At 43.8% G+C, this 21,098-nt stretch overlaps 1 protein-coding gene and 1 long non-coding RNA gene across 8 annotated transcripts in view; one reads left to right on the top strand and one right to left on the bottom strand.

The window, feature by feature from the left end:
* Mcc (mutated in colorectal cancers) overlaps positions 1-21,098 on the top strand; it is a 387,123-nt gene that overhangs the window by 255,584 nt on the left and 110,441 nt on the right. The window contains exon 1 of one of the 7 annotated variants that reach the window (XM_006526023.4): positions 436-787. The exons of the other annotated variants lie outside the window; for them this stretch is intronic. Within the exon in view, the coding sequence (XP_006526086.1) occupies positions 644-787 (144 nt within the window). The 5' untranslated portion in view covers positions 436-643. Of the gene's footprint in view, positions 1-435; positions 788-21,098 lie in introns of those variants that run through there. 7 annotated transcript variants of the gene reach the window in all.
* Positions 8,496-20,520, bottom strand: Gm52347. Its single transcript, XR_003952632.1, has 4 exons — positions 13,354-20,520; positions 11,618-12,005; positions 10,090-10,708; positions 8,496-9,547 (listed from the first exon to the last, which is right to left on the bottom strand). It is a non-coding gene; the product is annotated as a predicted gene, 52347 (long non-coding RNA).

Below are 21,098 nucleotides of genomic sequence, written 5' to 3'. Positions count from 1 at the left end.
TCAAATGTAGAGGAAATCTTAGATAATGGGGGAGAAAAGATTCTGACCTAATTTGCAAACAAGGAAAGCATTTTTATGTTACAGCACATTTTAAATTAGTGGAGATTAGAAGCAACTTAAACTCGATTAAGGATGCTTTAGTATATAAGCCTAATTGCATTTGTTCAACCATTAGGACAATAATAGGACGTCTGTGTGCTCACTTGGGACAATCTATACAAAATACCACTAACTTAATAATACACACATATTATGATAATAGCTGCTTAAAGAAAAGCCAACATGTAAGTTAAACACATTGAAAGGATCATAGAGACATCTAACAGTCATTACCATCTTGACTTTTTCACGTGTGATCTCCTTAAATGAGGTGATTTTAGTGGAGAAAATCACTTACTGTTAATAATTGCTTACAACTGTCTACAGAACTGAATTGCTGGTTTCAACATTACCAGTTGTTTTCCAATCTGATGGCTGAGGTCCGTAAGTATCAAGGCCTAGGTTTTCCATCTTTGTGTCTGTGAGGTATTTGCGGGTTGATTTCCTAACCATTGCTGCAAGTCCACATTGTGTAATTGTGCAAATAGCTTGGTGACCTCCATGATGCTGGGTTTGGCTTTACCACTGCAGAGGGGATTGATTAATGCTAATCTTTAACAGGCATCTATTCAGTGCCTGCTGTCTGGCAGGTAGAGTGCTGTGTGCTCTAGAAGCAGTTTCCCATCCTCAGGAGTTCACAGACCAAATGCAGAAGGTTCAGCTCAAGAAGCAAGACCATAGAGCTACTGTGAGTCAAGGCATGGTGGGAAGCAGAGAGGTTTCTGGTAGGGATATGGAAGCACTGGAGGCAGAGAGGGAGGCTGCGTTCTGACCCTGTTGAGAAATTTGGACTCCCATCTGAAGGTAGCCACTGGAAAGTAGTGGTTGCTTCTATTTCTCTTTTAGTGAGAGAGGGATATACTTAGAATTGTATCACAGTGGTCACTATGCTTTGGAGAACCTCTGACAGAGGAGGCTGGAAGCAGGAAGCCCGTTTAAATCCCCATCTCCTTGGTCCAACTAAGCAGTGGTCCCTCAGCTAGCATGGTGATACTGGGCATGCAGGGTGGGCTATTTTCAGAAAGATTTTTGAGCTGAGAATAACAGAAATTAAGAAGAATGAAAGTTACGGAGGAAGAACTTGGAAAGGCCCTGGAGTCCCTGACTTAGACAAATGGTCCTGTACATTCTGGTTCTTGGCCTTATTTGTTTATTCAATTCAGTTAAACTAGATGACTGACAGTCAATCTGATGTGTCTGTGGGATGGTAGGCTTGCGAGGCAAGAAGGCAAGCTGAGTTTAGGGTGTGTGGAGTCTGTTTTTCTGGGTAAGCTACTGGATACATGGGCCTCTAACACAAGGGAGCTGTTGACCCTTGTCCGGGTTGATTTTGGAGATCAGTGTCACATTTCTTTGTGTTGGGGAATATTTTAGAGCTTCAATAGTAAACGTCTTTGGTTTTGAGAATTATACTGGCAAAAAATGGTCTTTGAGTTCCAAAGTGCTGGCCTCACTTACAGAAGTAAGTTTTTAAAGCAGGGGGTGAGTGGTGACTGGTCACCACCACGGCACTGTTGGTGCAACACAGCCTGCTATAGCCTTGATCTATTGTGCTAACCCTCTCTGTTCTCTGGAGGTGTTTAATTTACAGGCAGAGGGCATTTGGGGATGATTTCTCAGGGAGAAATTTAAATACAAAACTACTTACTTACCTAATTTAACAGAGGGAGGGAGGGGGGAGGGGAGAGAGAGAGAGAAAGAGAGAGAGCGCGCGCGAGCGAGAAAGAGCAATAAACTTCTCTTCTCTTCTCTTCTCTTCTCTTCTCTTCTCTTCTCTTCTCTTCTCTTCTTTTCTCTTCTTTTCATGATTAGCTTGTTGGAAATTAGAACAGGATGTAGCTATCAAGAGTTGAGAGAAAGTGGTTTATTCCAGATGGTTGAGATCAGGGGCAGTAAAGTCGGGCCTGTTAAACAATAGTATTCAAACATTTTCTTCTTTTTAAAATAATTTATCTTTAATTATGTGTTTATTTGCTGTGTGTGTGTGTGTGTGTGTGTGTAGGGGTGTGATATGTGCATGTGAGGGAAGGTGCCCTAGGAGAGCAGAGACACTGATTGTGTTTCTCCAGAAGTGGAGTTACAGGTGGTTGAGAGCCACCTGATGTAGAAGATGGGCACTGAACTGCAGTCCTCTGGAAATACATCACACTCTTAATTGCTGACCACACACTACGTTCATTTGAGGATCCATTCGTAGCCTGTGACCTATAGGCTGAAAAACATTCCTGAAAACCACTCTAGGGGGCAGAGCAGTTGGATATGATCCTTATCTCTTTCTTAAAGCAAAATGTGTGTGTTTCTAAACAACGCCATGTGATTGATCTCTAATTAATCTCCTTCCAGCACATTTGCAGCCACATACAAATCTCACACAGCCTCCTGCCCGGGGTTTTGGAACTAGTCAAACAAGGCTTTTGGAATTGTCACCTCTGTATCATCATCTTTACCTTCCTGTCACTGTTTCCCTCCAGTTTGAGTGGCTAATTGAACCCTTACTACAGTGACCTAATTTGCATTATCCCTGTCAAATGTGTCACTCTGTGAATCGCTAAATTAACTTAGCCTTCCTGGAATATACCCAAATGATGAGAACCATTTAGGACCTTTCAAACTGATTTGGCCTATTAGCTCTGTCCCGAGATAAGCAGAATAAATAAGTCCCAGCAATCAAAGGGAAGCTAATTGCAGTACCTCTCTCCAGCTTTGAATCATCAAAGGTTGGCTGTCTCGAGCATGCCCTAATGGGACTCATGATTTTGTTTGTTCTGCGTCTGATAATTCTTAGTTCAGTTTACATTTGCACTGTTAATATTCATTTTCCAAAATTTGTTGACATGCCTATTCATTTTGAAGAATAATAATTCATTAGCTTTTCCTTTCCAGGTCCAATCTATGCATGCTCCTTGTAACAAGTCAAACAACACAGGAGTCAGGGAACAAGACTGTGGTTGTCTTATACCTTGGACCCCATCTCCTCCTTAATGAGTGTTGATAACTTAGTTCTTATTAGTTGGTGTTTTCCATTACCAATCTAAGCATGCACAATATACGTACTTATTTATGTGGTGGACAATTTTATGAATATTAAACCAGACTGTATAGTCCAAGCTTAAATTAAAAAAACAAAAACAAAAACAAAAACAAAACTAGCTTTCTCTACAAAATGTTCAGTAGATAACTATTCTTTTTCAGTCATAAAATACAAATATATCAGTGTAATCATTCAGTTTATTATAGGTTGACTTTAGCAAATTTCATATTTAGTTTATTTTCTATTATTCGAGTGTTATTATAAACACTTTTGGAAATGGGTCCTATCATAACAAGGAAACTGATGGGTCTAAAATAGAGCAATTTAGGTGTCAAATACTGGCAATCAATAGCAATAGTCTGTGCATAACTCACCATGATTCCTTCGATGTTGATTTCACCAACAGATTGGTATTTATTAGTTAAGTCCCTTCTGTAAGGGTCTGGGAAACAGATAGGTCCAGAACATTAATCTCAGCCAACATTTTTTTATATTATCTTGTCTCTACCCTTCTCAGCCATTGTCAGTTAAATGTTTTGGATTAGTCTTAATACTTGTATGTGTGTGTAAACACATACATGTCCATACATATGTGTTTTCTTGCAAAGTGAGCTAGACTGGGCACCTTGCGATCTCCAGTGATTCACTCGTGCCTACTTCATTTTGCCACCACCAACAGTTCAAGTGCATGCCACTACCCCTGGCTCCATCAGTCTGTCCTCAGGGAGCACAGGAGTACTTCTCCAAACATCTGCTGCTGCTGCTGCTGCTGTTGCTGCTGCTGCTGCTGCTGCTGCTGCTGCTGCTGCTGCTGGTGGTCGTCGTCGTCGTTGTCTTCTTCTTCTTCTTCTTCTTCTTCTTCTTCTTCTTCTTCTTCTTCTTCTTCTTCCTCTTCCTCTTCCTCTTCCTCCTCCTCTTCTTCTTCTTCTTCTTCTTCCTCTTCCTCTTCCTCTTCCTCTTCCTCTTCCTCTTCCTCTTCTCCTTCTCCTCCTTCTCCTCCTTCTCCTCCTTCTTCTCCTCCTCCTCCTTCTCTTTCTTCCTTTTCCTCTCCTTCTTCCTTTTCCTCTCCTTCCTCCCTCTCTTCCCCCTCTTCTTCTCTTCCTTCATCCTCCATTTCCCTCTCCTCTTCCTCTTCCTCTTCCTCTTCCTCTTCCTCTTCCTCTCCTCTCACTTGATCCTCAAGCCACATCTTTCTCTCTCTACTGTCCAATCATAGAATCTAACCTTTTATTAACCAATTAGCTTTAAATTGGGGAGCAAGGCTTATACAACAAAGGCCAGTGTACCTTAAGACACACTCATCTGGAGGGTAACCAGGTCTGGGGGTTTAGAATTTAGCATTTGTATACACAACGCCAGACCAATCCATAACATTCTACTCTACAAAGATAACACTGGTGTTAAGTAGAGTGTCTGTGCTATTGCTTGGGATTTGGTCTTACTCATGAACATACTGATTGTGGCAGTAAGAGAAGAAGTTTTGTGGTATCACATTCCAAAGCCTTATAGGATTAAATACCCTTTATAATGATTTTATGATTATCTTGAAGAATAGACAAATAGTTCAGATATTACTGAAAGACAAAGGGGAGATTTTATATGACAGTAAACACAATATCATTGTTTAAAGCAATGGTGTTAAAGCTGGGTGCAGTAGCTTACATCTGTAATCTTAGACTTGGGAGACATAGACAGGAAGATTGTCATGAGTTTAAAGCCAGCCTAGGTTGTGGAGTAAGACCCTATGTTGAACAAAACAAAATAGAAGTGGGGAGGGGTAAATAGCACTAAGTATTTAGCTCTAATTATTCAGCAGTAGGATAAATATAAGGCAACAAAGTTAAGTATATTATTAACGCATGTAATGACATTTTAGGTAATTTAATAACTTTGAAAATTGACTATATTTTTTATAAAATCACACTAGAGAAAAATCTAACTGCTGATCTGATCTAAGCTTAAAGTAATTTCCTAAACAAAAATATCAGAGTAAAATGTGCACATTTAAAGATTCCTGGAGGCAATATAAAACTATAAAACACCAGTTCTAAAAACTGTATAAATCGAAGGATGAAAAGCCAACTGGAGAAGGACATTGCAGTAGGTACAGTGGTCAGTGACCGTAATACCTATCAAGTACTAGAAATTAGCACCCTACCAAATGATGAGAGACCATGAGCAGATAAATAAAAGCACATGCTTACCGGATTTATATAATCTCTCTTAATCAAAAGAACTAAGGTGAATTGTCCTTTTGGAATCACAGTGCTCCATCCCAAAGTATTGAATGATGCATATGGAATCTCTGGTATTAAGTAGAGGGCAGAGTGAAGAAATATGAAGTGGGATAGTAGGGCAGTTCAGAGAGGCACTGACTGTTGAACTCTCCTCCTCCTCCTCCTCCGCCTCCTCCTCCGCCTCCTCCTCCGCCTCCTCCTCCGCCTCCTCCTCCTCCGCCTCCTCCTCCGCCTCCTCCTCCTCCGCCTCCTCCTCCTCCGCCTCCTCCTCCTCCGCCTCCTCCTCCTCCTCCTCCTCCTCCTCCTCCTCCTCTGCCTCCGCCTCTTTCTCCGCCTCCTCCTCCTCCTGTTCTTTTTAGGCAGGCTCTCATGTAGCCTAGGCTGGCCCTAAACTTGCTATGTAGCCAAAGATTGCCTTAAACTCCTGACTGTCTGCCTCCATATCCTGAGTGCTGGAATTGCAGGTGAGCATCACCAGGGCTTGTGCATACAAGGCCAAGCCCTCTACCAACTGAGCTACAGTCTCAGCACTAAGACTTCCTGACTGGAGGATTTTATAAGAAGGAAAATTGTTCACTTTTCTAGCGACTGGCTTAATTGGTTATTAGCTAAGTTTCAGCCCATCAGACACATGGAGTTAAGAGGTGCATTTAGCCATAAGTATTTTCTTGTTTTCTGTAGCTTAGTTGGTTCTACGCTATGAGTTTCAGAGGTAGAAAAACAACACAATTTTCCACTACCATTGTAACAGAACAAGTGTGTTTCAAAGGGGAAGCCATGCACAAGGTAAAGTAAGAGTTCCCTAGCTATATAGCTATGGGAAATATCAACTTGAGGCCAAGGCCAATGAAAGGGAAGATGAAACATACCAGAATCTAAACCTTGCCTAGACTGTTAAGTAATGTTAAGAGGTGAACTGTTGGCCTGACTGCTTACTTGCATGGGTTGGTGGTCACAGGAACAGAAGCTTGCCAGTTGTCTCAAGTGAACCAAGGGGACTTGATCAGTGTCTTTTTGCTGTGAAAAGACACATGATCATGGAAACTCTTGTAAACTAAAATATTTAATTGGGACTGGCTTACAGTTTCAGAGGTTTAGTCCACTATCATCATGGCAGACAGCATGATGACACACAGGCAGACATGGTGCTGGGGAAGGAACTGAGAGTTCTACATCCAGATCAACAGGCAGCAGGAAGAGAAAGTCCCTGGGCCTGGCTTGAGCATTTGAAACCTCAAAGCCTATCCCTAGTGACACACTTCCTCCAGCAAGGTCATGCCTCCTAATGACACTACATATGGCGGGCCATTTTCATTTGAACCAGCACAATCAGTGTTAAGGCAAGTGCCTGCTTCTTTGAACTGAATGGTGTTCTCTTGGCATGAGCTGTCCATTGTCATGTTTCTATGGTCTTCCATTCTTGGACTTGGAGAAACTATATTAAATGTTCTCTCCTAGGATTTTAATTCTTTTCCTTTCTTAGCATTCAGATGGCTTCCTGTCTTACTTTTCCAAGGTCACAATGCTGCGTTGATGACTGTATAAGGACTGTAAGATGGGTTATGGGGCTAGGGAAGAGGGGGCCTAGGGCCTTCCTCATCTGTGGTTTCCTGGGACAGAGTAAATACCCAGCTTTAGGAGTTCCATTGTGATAAGCAGACCAGATGTCTTTAAAGCTCTCTGTGCCTAGAAACCACATGGTGTCTGGGGAGTCCTTTACTTGTTCTTGGGAGCTACCCAATGACCACCTGTGCAGTGATAGGTGACACTGAGCATCCCATTCAGTTTTCTACCTTGTGCTTATATATGCATTTTGGTCTTTGTTGTCTGATTACTCGAATGAAGTTTGATAAATTTGGGGGTAAAGATGCAAGCCAGTGGGGACGGAATGATAAAACATCTTAAGTTTTCTTCTTCCTTTAGTCATTAGGTTCCAGAGACAAGCTCCTTATCTGAGTAGAAATTATGTCATACCATGCCGGGGGCATGCTTTGCAGACTTGTATCAGGATGTAGTAGTTCTGATCAGATGTTTTGTGCTGGCTCTAGGTGTCTGGCTAACTGTCCAAGACATGGCCAGACTCTCCTCACAAAACAGAAATTGGTCATACAGGCATCCAGTGTTTTTAATGTCAAAGCTTTGGAAACACACGTACCCAGGACTTCAGTGGAGTTCCAGTTCATGATGCTGACAGTTCGTGATGCAGAAAACCCACCGAGAGAGCCAGACATTCACCCTACAAGGGTAGAGTTCTTGCTAGCATTTGGTCTGGAAGTATCTGGAGCTGATCCTCAGGATCCAAATGCCCTTAAAGTTCAGCATCCCTGAAGGTGCTTGTGGAGCAAAGCACCCCAGATACAATGGCTTGCACTCTAAATAGAAACAGGTTCACAGAGGAACTGCAGTCCCTAACATGACATTTTTTGGTTTTGGTTTTGGTATCTCTTTATGTAGCCCCAACTGGCCTGAAACTCACTGTGTAGACCAGGCTGGGTCTATTCACAGAAATTTTTACAGAAAATTTGCCTGCCTCTGAGATTGCTGGGATTAGTGGTGTTCACCACTATGCCCCGTACTGACATGGTTTCTTATTAGACTTTATAAACAGAAGCAAGCATACTAAAGTGCGATCAGAGTAACTGTAAAGAGTCAAGTCAACCTGTAATGTACTAATATTTCCTTCCTTCCTTCCTTCCTTCCTTCCTTCCTTCCTTCCTTCCTTCCTTCCTTCCTTCCTTCCTTTTCTCTCTTTCTTTCTTTCCTTCTTTCTTTCTTTCTTTCTTTCTTTCTTTCTTTCTTTCTTTCTTTCTTTCTTTCTTTCTTTCTTCCTTCCTTCCTTCCTTCCTTCCTTCCTTCCTTCCCTCCCTCCCTCCCTCCCTCCCTCCTTCCTTCCTTTCTCTCTTTCTCTCTTTCTTTCTTTCTTTCTTTCTTTCTTTCTTTCTTCCTTCCTTCCTTCCTTCCTTCCTTCCTTCCTTTCTTTCTTTCTTTCTTTCTTTCTTTCTTTCTTTCTTTCTTTCTTTCTTTCTGTTTTCTTTTTTTTTTTTTTTTCTTTTTTTGAGACAGGGTTTTCCTATATAGTCCTGGCTCTCCTGGAACTCATCCTGTAGACCAGGCTGGCCTTGAACTCAGAAATCTGCCTGCCTCTGCCTCCCAACTTCTGGGATTAAAGGCATGTGCTACCACTGCTCAGCGTGCCATGTAACATTTTCAACAAGCTTGTAATACAACACTTCTGGAAGCCCCCTCGGACTTCCATGTCCCTGGGAATTGCAGTAGAATCAATATTAGCACTCATAGGACAGATAAAGAAATAGGTGTGTGCAGAGACACACTGGTCACTGAGGTAATTTAGCAATTGACACCAAAGGAGAAGTGAAGCTCCCTTTTATATATGCACTTGTGAGTTTTTCAGAAATATAACTTCTTACTTGAGAAAAAGAAAAAGAAACATATGCTGCCTCATTCTCCAGGAGAAACATGATTGCACCTTGGAACAGAAAGTCAGTTCATCAAAGACAAGGAAGAAGATGAAATCGTGAATAAAATAACCACGTAAATTGTATGACATAAAGAAAGGAAAAAAATAAGATACCATATTAATTCTCTTTTAAAAAATCATCTCGTATATGTGTGTGTGTGTGTCTGTGTGTATGCATGTATATGTGCATCTGTGTGTGTATGCACATGCATGTATGCATGTGTGTGTGTGTCTGTGTGTGATGTGTTCTATGCAGGTGCATATGTCCCAGAATACATCATATGTGTAAGTCAAAGAACAGCTCTGTACAGTTGACCGCTCTATCCATCTTCATGTTGAGTCTGGAGATCCAACTCAGATCATCCAGCTTATGTGACAAACACTTTACCCACCTTATCACCTCTCCTCATCCAGCTTATGTGACAAACACTTTACCCACCTTATCACCTCTCCAACTTCTCATATGAACTACTTCTGCCCATGACAATTTTGCTCCTGTCCTTGGAAAACAAATAACAACAACCAGAGAATCCTTTGTGCATTTTGCTTAAAATCCTATGACATTTGTAGCAGAATTTGGGGTGTGTGGTTTACCTGTGTAATTGCGGCTATCATTGTGGCTGTAGCTGAAGAGTCAGGTGCTTATCATCTCAGGAGAAAATACTCTATTTAGCCAGACTGAAGTTGGGCAGTGCATAATAGCTGGAACAGAATAGAAGTGGATTATTTGTGCCAATCTTGCACATATTGCTGGCTAGTATCTAAATTGCCTCTTGCTGTCTGAATAGCTACTATTAAAGAAATGAGGCGGTTTCTTTTCGAGACAGCCCTCCGGTTGTTCCTGCAAAACATTCACTTAGGAGAGCCTGGTTCCATAACTTTTTCCCCCTAGGGCATCCAACTTCAGAAGGCAGCTGAACACAGGAACAGAAGTCAGTACATGTTAAGAAGCCTGCCCTTGCAGGGTGGAGGTGGTGCACACCCTTAATCCCAGCACTCAAAGGCAGAGGCAGGTGGATCTCTGTGAGTTTGAGACCAGCCTGGTCTACAGAGCTAGCTCTAGGATAGCCAGGGATACACAGAGAACCATTGTTTTTTTTGGGGGGGCAGGGGGGAGCAGAAGAAGAGGAAGAGAGAGACAGAGGCAGAAACAGCAACAGCAGCAGCCGCCACCACCTCCCTCCCTTGTGTCTCCCCATAGGCACTATAGCCCATAGAGAACTTCTGAACTTTTACTTCCATACCTGAGCAGTATAACAGGATCTGGATAAGAGTATTCTTTTCAAGATGCTTGCCATTGCCGCTTATAGGTGTGAAGATGACATTCAAGGATTTGATACAACTGGGGACAGGGGGAAAACCAAGCCTGTAATGGAATGTCTTTCAAAGGGACTGTTTTGTTCTTTAAACCTTGTTCTGCTCACTGCCGTTTCCTTGTTGTTCCTTCTCCTTCTGGGTCTCTTGGCTTCTGGAAGAATGGCTGTCGATGTGTATATATGGCATTTCCATCTGCTGTGCTCTTCCCCTCCCCCTCTGGTTCATTTCCTTCCCTCTCCCTCCTTACTTCTCACCAAGGAGGAGAAATTGGTATCTCTTCTTCCCTGGCTCTGATGGAATACAACGGGTCTGGGAATGTGACAGTTCCAACATTTCCATCCTGGGATGCTCTGGGCTGGGAGCTGGGGAAAAGAAGAGAGGAGGGATGCAGACATTTCCTTGTTTCCGTTAGTCTTCATTGTTCAGCGCACACCATCTTTGATTGCTTCTACTGAGTCCCCTGCAGAATGTTCAGAGGCCATCACTGCCTGGGCAGGTGCTTCCCCGTGGCCCAGTGTGCATTCTGCTTGCCCTTTGTCTTGCACACTGTAAGACATAAAATGTAGGCCAGGAAAAGAACTTTGTAGCCAAGTCCATTGTACATCCACACTCTCCCTTCCTCTCTCTTCCTCACCCTAGATCTGTTTGCTTCGCCCCTATCCACTAGGAGAGCTTTAATCAAAGGAGAGCCACAAGCACATTTGGCTTGCTGCTCCCTGTGCCCACGATTTATATTATTCTGTATCCAGTGTGTTCTAGAATCCATTTCACCATGGGACATAATTTACTGTGTCCTAAGATTTACACCATATGTATCTTTCCTCTTTGGTTTGAGACAGGACCTTACTATGTAGCTTCGACTACCTTCAAACTCAAAGTCCCCCTGCCTCATCCTGGGTGATTATAGACATGCTCCCCATGCCTAGTTTTGTACTTATCATCCAACATACTTTAAGAAAACCATATTTTTATGGAAAATAGTCCATATTTTTAACCAACCTTTTAAAAATGCATGTCTCTGAGTATCTATGCATTGGCTGTCTTGGGGAATGAAGTTCAAGTGTTTTTGTTTTTTTTGTTTTCCCCAGAAAGTTTCAAACAACAGGTCATGTGATGTGGTGATATAAAACTAAATGAATGTGAAAATATGCTTAGCATCTGGAATTTATCTGGGAAAAGGCACAATTTTTTTTTTTTGAGCAAAATCTTAAGCCTGTACATGTAGGTATAAATACCTTAGAACTCCCTGGTTGCCATGGTGATGAGCAGGCATAACATAAATAAGCTGGAAGTAGGCTTGCTGTGGCTAGTATCATCTCACAGGTGTGTGAAATGTGTCACAGGGAAACTAGGTGGCTGTTTCTCCTGGAAATGACTTGATGATTTTGTATGTTTTTGGTGAGCATAAAATTTCACTCAAAAATGTATTTCCCAGAATAAGATAGGTTCACTTACTAACTTTCAAAATCTTGGGTCAATGGGCAACTTTTGAATGAGTTGAGGTTCCTTTAAGATGGTTATTGAGAGATGCAAGACGATAATGCTAGATCCGGTTTCTCTGTCGCAGGAAGGGGGAAATATGTCACGACTGTAAGGAATCCAGACATTTGATTTCAAATTTAAGGCACTGGTTCTCTATTTTTTCTGCCCCAGCCCGATGGCCTAGGGGAGGGAATGCTCTCCCGTCTGGTGTCCGTCACTTGGAGTTAATGCCCATCTCTGTTGCTGCCATTCTCTGCATAGTCTCAGGCCCCGCAGATATGTCATCGCCGCAGGTCTTGGCTGCTACACATCGGGAAATGAAGCATATTCCCATTACTGTGAGGAGTCACAGATACCGGGGCTGGATGAGAAGGAAAGACAGAAAGCTAGAGTGCTATGACCTCTGGTTTTCTTTTTTCACATACCAAGAAATGCCCTCCGTAATTGCTCTGTTTGCTGACTTAGCTTTTTGCCCCAGTGCACGCTGGTGTAAAATGAGAGAGCCATCAGACTGGAATGGATTCATTCTATGGAGAGGCTGCATTCTATAAACTCCCAGGCAAGACTGCACCCACATTAGCGCAGGGAAAGGAGATTCACCCCTGTCTGGAAAGGTTTTCCAGGAGAGTAATTCCATAGCCCTGCCTACCTTCTAAGGCATAATGATCCTCACTGTCAGCCTGCAGCCTTCATGCTGAAATGTAAACCCATTATCTCTTGCTGCATAGACTGCTAGCACTTGGAGTTCAACCTGTGCTTGACAGCTAGTGCTAATTTGTCCTCCCTCCTTCCCCTTGAAGCGGAATAATCTCCTTCAGACTTGTTATGCTTTCCTGGGAGCCCAGAACTAAGCCTGATAATCGTTGAATGTGGCGCTGTCTGCACCGAGATTGGTGGGCAAGACCCACTGACAGGCTTCAGATTCGTAATCCCATTTATCCATCACGGAATGAGCTTTGCATGTAAACTGTGATTTCACTAATACCGCCCCATAATCAGCGTCTCGGAACTTGGTGTCCCGGTAACTCTTTGGGCCCGAAGAATATCAGGCAAAAGTTCTCTCAAGTCGCTGTGTCCTGTCTTGGATCTAGTGAGTCCCTGTGGGAACTTCTCCGTGCTGAGGCTCAGCTCGAAAGTTTGAGCCCTTATTTTTAGTTGTAACTACAGGATCTCTCTTCACTATTCTTGCATTTAGATTTTCATTTCCTATCTTTATCTAGGTTGGGACTACTCTGTTTCTAAATAGTCTAGAATAGTCTAGAATGCTTTAACTTTTTTCCCCCACTCTCAGTAAACAAACTGAAGCAACTTTAGAGATCCCTCCTGTTTGCGTTCTACTGCTGTGTCTGCAAGGAGGTAAGACTAGGCAGGGTAGACCTGGCAGGAAATCAGGGACTCGATGGACCTCTTTTGCTGTGGCATGTTTTATCTAATGGTCAGGCTGGCTTCATGAGCCTCAGAAATACATAACCCTCCCTTGAGCCTTTGCTTTTTAACCTCTGAATAACTACAGGAGAATTTTAGACAGCAAATGAGGCTATTCAAAAACTAAGTGAGGGATGAGACTCTTGTCTCGGCTCCCTCACCATGGAGGACAACGGGTCAGGAAGAAGCTCGCTTACAGTTGTTGACTGCTGTGTGTTCTTGGCTAGAATTCAGGGCTTCCCCTTACTCAGATAAAGTCAGAAACAACTGATACATATACATACCCAACACAGTGTTTCTTTCCTGAGCTAGTAGGCTAGTAGGCTCTTGTTACTTTGTTCCTTCTCAGGGTGTCGATGAGTGCGGTCACAGCTGAATAGTGAAGATTTAGGAGTCTCCTCTGTGCCTTTTGCTGTCTCACCTATAGTCAGCGAAGTCTGCTAACTGTGCCTGCTCTATTAACTTCAGAGTTGGCCTGGGTACTAAGAGGAAGGAAAACAGAAGAAAATCATTTCGTAAGAGTACACGCGCACTGGCAAGGCTGTAAACGATAAAATTCAAGTGGAGGAGAGAAGGGAGGGTCCATGCTGTGTGCTAAAATAATGCTGAGCTGTGGCATGCCTATCCAAATTGCTGTTGTGTTGTGGTTTCTAGACACAAAGTGGGAGGATAGGCTGGCTTCAAGGGAGAAGCACTCCTTGAGGAAAGGGGCTGGAATGCTGTCTAGCCAGACATAAACCGCAGGCTTCTGTGGCTCGCTTGCATGGAGCTGCAGCTCTGACAGCTTTGGGATTTAGCAAGGGATTGAGAAGCACATAGGGCCTGGCTAGACTAGCGCTGGCAGATGGGGGAGGGGGATCCCTGGTTTGGTGGGTGCATGGCTCGCTCACAAGAACAGACTCCTTCCAGGTGGAACTGCCTTGCTTGGCTATAGGCTCCAGGATGCCTTTACTTGCATCATAGCCTCTCCCTTCTTTAGACATCATCAAAGAGAGAACATAAGAGCTTCCTAGCCGTGTTTTACCTCCCTGGATACACTACATAGAGGGCTGTGGTAACATGTAGGCTTCTTTATATTCTCCAGAATGCTCAGTAAACAGGGACAAGGAAAGTAATCATGTTCACGGGGTCAGAGAGAAGGACATGAAAAAGCTACCTGAACACCTTGCAGAGATAGTCTGGGAATGTTGCTTGCACTTATTGCAGACTTGCAAGTAAAAAGGTGTTCTATTTTAACCACACTGTTTCATACAAGCTATAGTAAGTGTATTTGTACAAAAAAAAAAAAAAAAAAAGCCTGTCAGCTTTTTTTTTTCTTCTTCTTTTTTTTGGTTTTTTGAGACAGGGTTTCTCTGTATAACCCTGGCTATCCTGGAACTCACTTTGTAGACCAGGCTGTCCTCGAACTCAGAAATCCTCCTGCCTCTGCCTCCCAAGTGCTGGGATTAAAGGTGTGCGCCACCACTGCCCGGCCCTACCTGTCAGCTTTTATATAGATTATATGATCTGTAGATAGTATGAGTAAGGAGAATGTCTATTTTTTCCTTTGGATTTTAATTTTGCCTCTATTTATTCATTCAATAAATATCGTCCGTCTTGTCCACTGGCTGGTTCCAAGACTCCCAAAGTAAAAACTGAAGCAAATCCATGTCAGATACCACCAAGTGCTGTGAAAAAGAAATACAAAAATAATAAAAGGGAAAACTTGTCTCTGGTGGTCAATGGAAGATAGATGGGGATGGTCAGAAGAATCAGAGGAATGTTGCATTCCTGTATGAAATAATAATCACCAAGTTATTGTGTATGTGTGTTCATAATAGTGTGTGCGTGCATGCGTGTGTGTATGTGTGTGTATTGTGTGTGTCAGCCTCACGCCCCCAGTGTGTGTCACAGCTTTTTAGCTCACCTTTTGTCTTTACATGAACAGACCATTGTGTGCTAGATTACAGTACATTCTTCATTTCTCTTTTGTCTTTGAGATACTGTATGTGGTAGCTCCTTTTGAGGTTGGTGTGTAGGTTTTGAGCATCTCCCCTCAAAAGGCAGGAGCAGGCAGGAAGTGGGGTGTGGACTAGGTGTGGTGGGGCGATGTCTCTTCCCAGGCTGTCAAGGATTCTTGTGCTGCACTCTGCCTTCCTGCCTACCTGCCCACCCAGTGGGACAGGGAGCTTATGATTCAATTCCACATGTTGAAAGGCAAAGTATAGCCTACTGTGATTGGTGTGATCTAGGTCGCCCTGTGGAGGAGAGTCAATTTGGTTGCTTCACCAGGGATTGTGTAAAGTGGAAGACAGGAGAATGACCTACTAGTGCCTTCAAAGTCCAATTTTACCTTGACACCTTTTAGGAGATAAACGGAAGTCGCATGGCCACGATGGCCATGGTGGTCACAGCCATGCCTCTGTGTGGCAGCTGGCTTTGTGGTCCAGAAATTTACCTGCAGCATTGGGTACTGCATTGCAGTTCAGAGCTCTGCATGCATCAGCATTGTGCCCGTCTACAGATGAGTAGAGTGAGGCTTCAGGAATGTTCCCCAAGGATGGGGTTTTGAATAACCTCGTCCATTATTCTGCCGCTCTCCTTAGTTGCCTCCACACTGCTCTTTCCAATATTCTTCCTGCTCGAGATCAAGGTGTTCCAGGGTTGGATGATACTGACTAGGCTATGGTCCTGTGCAAAGAGAGAGAATTTGAATCCTAATCCTTTCGTCTCTTCTGGCCTCTCACTTTCTCTGAAGCTATCAGCAAGGCTGTTCAAGAGCCAGCTAGGAGTAGAGTTGAAGTCTGGCTCCTCTCCTCTGGCCAGAGGCTTTGAATTAGCTATAGGAGGCATCTGGGCAGTGGCCCATCTGTCAGCATGCCTTGGGGAAGTCAAGCCAGCCAGGACTTGCCTGTACCTTGACAGGAATAGGGGCATGTCCTGGCAGCAAGCCTTTGACGAGTATTTTATTTAAATGAAATAATGCACATTAAGGTATCTTTAAGAAGCTGGGAATACATTTAGAAATAATTGTCCTGAATTCTTGAATACGCAGCATAACATCTGGCCCTATACTTTAATTGAAAGTCTGGAAGCATATTCCTTGAGTGACAAGTGAAGAAGCCCTGTGTGTGTTTGTGTGCATGTGTGCAGATGTGCAAACACGTGCTCTCTGAACCTTCACCTGCTTTCCCCAGGAAAAGACATTGTTTTCCTTCCACAAAAAACAAAAACCCAAAAGCCTAGGGTCCTTCAGAGTGCTTCAGCTGTCACCATAAAATTACACTGGCCTATTCTGATCTGTGGAGTTTATTGACTGTTGCACCATTAAAACTACTTGGTTTTCTCTAGAATGGGGAATTCAATACCTGCTAAATTGGATCGATATAAAAATTTATGAACAATGCAGTCCTTGTCGAGAAACTCTGTTACTCATGTTCGTGTGATTCTCGGTGGGGGATGTTCTGCCCCAGGGATCACATTTGTATTTAGCGTGCACTGAAATATTCATGTTCCCTGATTAGCTGGGCTTAATTGTTGTGTCCTTATCTCCTCCATGATGTGTCATTAGGGCATAGCCACCTTGAAATGTAAGCGGGGCCAGCCTGCCTATTGCAGTGTTATTTAGTCTGAATGTGTCTCTAAAAGTCTGAATACCACTCAATTTTGTGTCCTTATGAAAAGTAAACAAGACAAAATTTATTTAGTGGAGAATACTGTTGCTAATATTTAATAGTTATAATTATAGCTAGAGTACATTTAAAATATAGATATAAATACCCTATTGATCAGATTTTTTTTATAGTCCAATATCTTATGGTTAAAATAAACAAAACAGCTAGTATGTAAGAGACATAGCTGTTTCTAGGGAAATGTGGTTTTACAAGGGATCTGGGGACACTGGTGTGCCTGTCTTCACAGGCAGTACCCAGACTTTGGAAAGGTGTCTTGCCACCATCATCTGTAAAACACACCCTTACCTAATGGTAACCTGGTACTTCCATATTGAAAGGGCTTTCTGAGAACTGACTTTTAACTGAGATTCCACGAGTAACTCAGAGGCCATGGGCTGTGAAGGGAATCGGCAGGGAAATTGGAAAGAGAAAAAGCTACTGCTTTCTGAGTTGACCAAGGGCAGCAGGAAGTGATTTGCATGCAGTGTGAAATCTTGTAGATGATGCTTAATGAGTTTTCAGTTTCAAGACTGAACAGCCTTTCTCAAAATACTACACAGCAGGTGCCCCTAGCTGGAATCCTAGCGGCAAATAGAAAGCCTCCACGCGGGCCTGATTGTATCCATCTGGCTGGGAGCACTGCCCTTGTACCAGGAATTTTGTTCTTTGTGTGTCTGAATTGGAGGTCCTGTGGCGTGGACGGTCCAGGAGGGGTATAGGAGTGAAGCTGCTTTCCCCTGCACTCCTCCTGGCTCCCCTCAAGGACAGCTGGGACATGTGTGGTCATTCACCACAGTCAATGGTAGTGGACATGCAAGGTGTTTGTGCTGCCATGTCGAAGCCCAAAGGAGTCTTAGAGACATGGTATTACAAACCCATCTGTCAATACTTAAAACAGGAACATTAGAAGACAAGGAGACTCCCTGGATCCCACACCCAACTAAATACCTCATTGATGCCACTGGAAGGCTCTCTCCACTCCCTGCTGCCATTGGAGAGTACCACGGAAGTCTTGTCTCTACACACCCCTCCTCCACTCAATTGCATATGTGTAGGTGAGCATGCATGTTTAGGTGTCCCAAAGGCAAGAGAGCAATAACACACCAAAGATGGAGCTTTAGTGAGGTACACAGTGGAGTATGCTTGAAGGTAGGTTTCCTTACTTCTCTGCCGTTGGGCTGTTTTCCTACCCAACCTCTATGCTTCGATTTCCTCAGTGTCCAAAGAAGAGATAATGTCTTTCTCACAGGATTACCATGTGGGGATTAATCAGGATGCTATATGCATTGTATTAGATGGAATAAGATGCAGTGTGGGAAGAGAATGTCCCGCCAATACTGTGTGTTGATGCAAGGTTAGTTATGCTTGTCTCTTATCCTTTAAACGAAGAGCTCACTGTGGGAAAGGAAGTGTTGGCATTACCCATCACCTTCCCTAAGATGTAAGCTCAAAATGTGTGTGAGGACAGGATAGAAATTCTTTTAGCCCACAGTGGGACCGAAGCAGAGGCACTCTGATAGTGAATGACACAGTTTACGCAAAGTACCTCCTGATCTCAGCAGACACCCTCAGAGTACACACCCTGGATGGGCTTACCCCAACACGGCACGGCCTATGCTAAGAAGTACCTAGCGGTACCCATACGGAAAAGAGATGCTGCATATGGCACAGTCTTCCATCTCTTCTGTGCGGCTGGAGTCTTTGGCCCTTTGATGACTCAGCTGTTCAAAGCCCCAAGTCCTAGAAAGATGAGCTAGATGTCAGATGCAGAGTCAAATGGGCTAGGCACAGGGCTGGATGTTGATGATCCTAATGCGGTGTTATCAGAGGATGTGGGGTTAGCTCGACAGAGCAGGCTTGCGTTTGCAGCTTTGCTGTTAGTAATAGCAGAATAGAGGTACAGACCCCCAGAGACCACTCGTCACATTAGAGGGCTGATGGATTCCAAGGGCATCTCTAAGAGTATGAAGCCGGTTGTCTCCTGACTGATAATGTAAGGGGCTGCTCTTTCCCTTAGCATGGTGGAGAAACCTTCAGGAGAGTCTGTCTGCTCAGCCCTCGCTTGGGCCCTCGGGCTGGACACCTTAGCTGTCAGGTTAAGCTAGCTCGTCCTTATGGCTACTTCTACTCATGGAACAGACAGTTACCTAACAGCCAAGTGTCCAGGTGGTGCAGTTGCATTTGGGAAGCCAGCTCAGAAATAACCTAGAGAAATCACAGCTTTTATCTCTAGAAACATGAGAATATATGCCCTAAACCCAAATGCATGCAGACAGCGACAAGGTTCCGCGTCAGCTTTTGCCTGGGCTTCCTGTGAACACTTCGCAGACAGGACTACTAGATGGCCCAGCAGGTAAAAGCACTTGCCGCACAAACCTGAAAACCCAAGTTCAAACCCCAGACAACACAGTGGAAAGAGAAGACCAAACCCTGAAGGCTTTCCTCTGATCTTGCACCCACGTGTGCATGTACTCATGTGTGCACACATGCACAGGTACAAATATGATGATCAGGGGGGTGGTGGTGATGATGATAATGGTGATAAATTAAATAAAAATGTTCAATTTCACTGAGAACTAAGAGGTTTCACTTCGAAGCCTCAGGAAGTGGCAGGATCAAGCAGTAGGCTGTTGTCTACGCTGCCACCAGGTAGAAGCTCCTGTGTGGCCTATGAAGGGTTTAATCTGAGAAGTTTCTCTGTCACTGTAAACTTTAAAGGGGGCTGGCAGAGAGGCATGCACATGGCTGTGGGGGGTAGGTAGGGGACCCCTGTTGGCAGTCCTACCCTCTGTGCCTCTGCTGAGAAACGGACAATAATGAACATATTTTATTCTGTCTTCTTTCTATCAAAAGGGCAAGGGTGGGAACGTGGACTGAGACAGAAAAGAAAACAAGTCTTTTTAGTTATTATGCTCCTGCCTGGCTTTCTATTGTTTCCTTAATACAAAAAATAACTCCCTTTACAAAATATTCACTGGATTAAAAGTACTGAGAATAAATTAGAGCGGCCCGGAGCCCACATGGGCATCCACTAGAAGGTCCCTCCCAGTTTATAGTTTTGTTACAAGTCATTTCTCTTATCATTCATGAAAAATTCTTTTAAGTAAACTTTTTATCCATTAAAAATAAAAACCTCCTGAAAATTACTGTCATGTCAGTTTTGTGTGGGATAGCAGGGGGCTGTGCCATGCTTGTGGTGTCCCGTGCTGTGTGAGGCCTTAAGGAAGTGACTCCATTTGCAGTTCCTCCAGCTGAGCCCCAGAGGACCTGTCTCCTTGCTCTCCTTGACTTCGGAGCACTCTAGTGTGGGAAGCACCATGGGGTCACAAAGTTAAAGTCCAGCACAAAGGTTTGTTAATTTGGAGGCCTATTGATAGATCTCAGCACATAGAAACCACGCCTATGAACCTGTTCTTTCATATTTGTCTGTAAAGGGTACCATCAAATTCAGATAACTCTTTGGGAACTGTCTTCCATCTGGGGTGCAGAGGCATATGTCTTCCCTGGGTACATGCTGTGGTCCAGAGAGCCAAGGGGCCAAAAAGAGTATTTGGGCACCCAGCCCAGCAGTGCCCTCAATAGTAAGATCCTATTCTGGATCCTTCTGGTGCGGCTTTGACAGAATTAGCTACTTTGTGTGTTTCCCTATGTGACGTAGTTCTTGACATTGTGGGGAGGGTCAGTAGTATTCTATGCCGGCTTTGTGTTTCCATCCTCCCAAGCCCTGCAGATGGTCCCAAATGTAAGAGAGTGGCCAGGTAGGAAGAGGACCAGGCTCTCAGTTGGAACCCTCCTGTCCACACCCGTGTCTCTTAAAGCACATGTCAGGCCTCGGTGTGTTTGATAATTCTCACTAGGGATTAGGTGGTGTATATTCTCCAAGGACCACGTGATCAGATAACACGCCGGTGTTGATGCCGAGCGTCTTCGGCAACGACCCCAGACCCTGAAGGGACTGAATCTTTCTTGTCACCAAACTCAAAACAAATCTCAAAAAGATTGTATAGTGGGAGCGAAGTGGTATTTGTGCTAAGAAACCATCGCATACACCTTGTATCTGAGCGGCAGAGTGACCTTTTCAGAGGGGCCCTCGCCCGACACCAGACGCAAATACCACGAGATTGCTTGGCATTTCCTTTTTAAATTTCAAGCGTTCCTGGTTTCGAATCATCGATTGATCTGTTTGTTTGTGGCCTGTGTGCAATTAAGTTAGTCACACTGCTGTTGGAGTCAAAGGAGGGTAAGCTCTTTGAAGCCACTGCCCACCTCTGACACAGCTGAGCAGGGTGCAGAAACTGAAGTGCAGGGGACCTTGAGAGCTGAACTGCATACTGCCAGACCGTGTCATCCTTTGTGAACACGGCTGTTCTCAACTC

Source organism: Mus musculus, chromosome 18, assembly GCF_000001635.26.
Source record: "Mus musculus strain C57BL/6J chromosome 18, GRCm38.p6 C57BL/6J".
Lineage (NCBI taxonomy): Eukaryota > Metazoa > Chordata > Mammalia > Rodentia > Muridae > Mus > Mus musculus.
The sequence above is the reverse complement of the archived record's forward strand: the minus strand, read 5'-3'. Positions and strand labels throughout refer to the sequence as shown.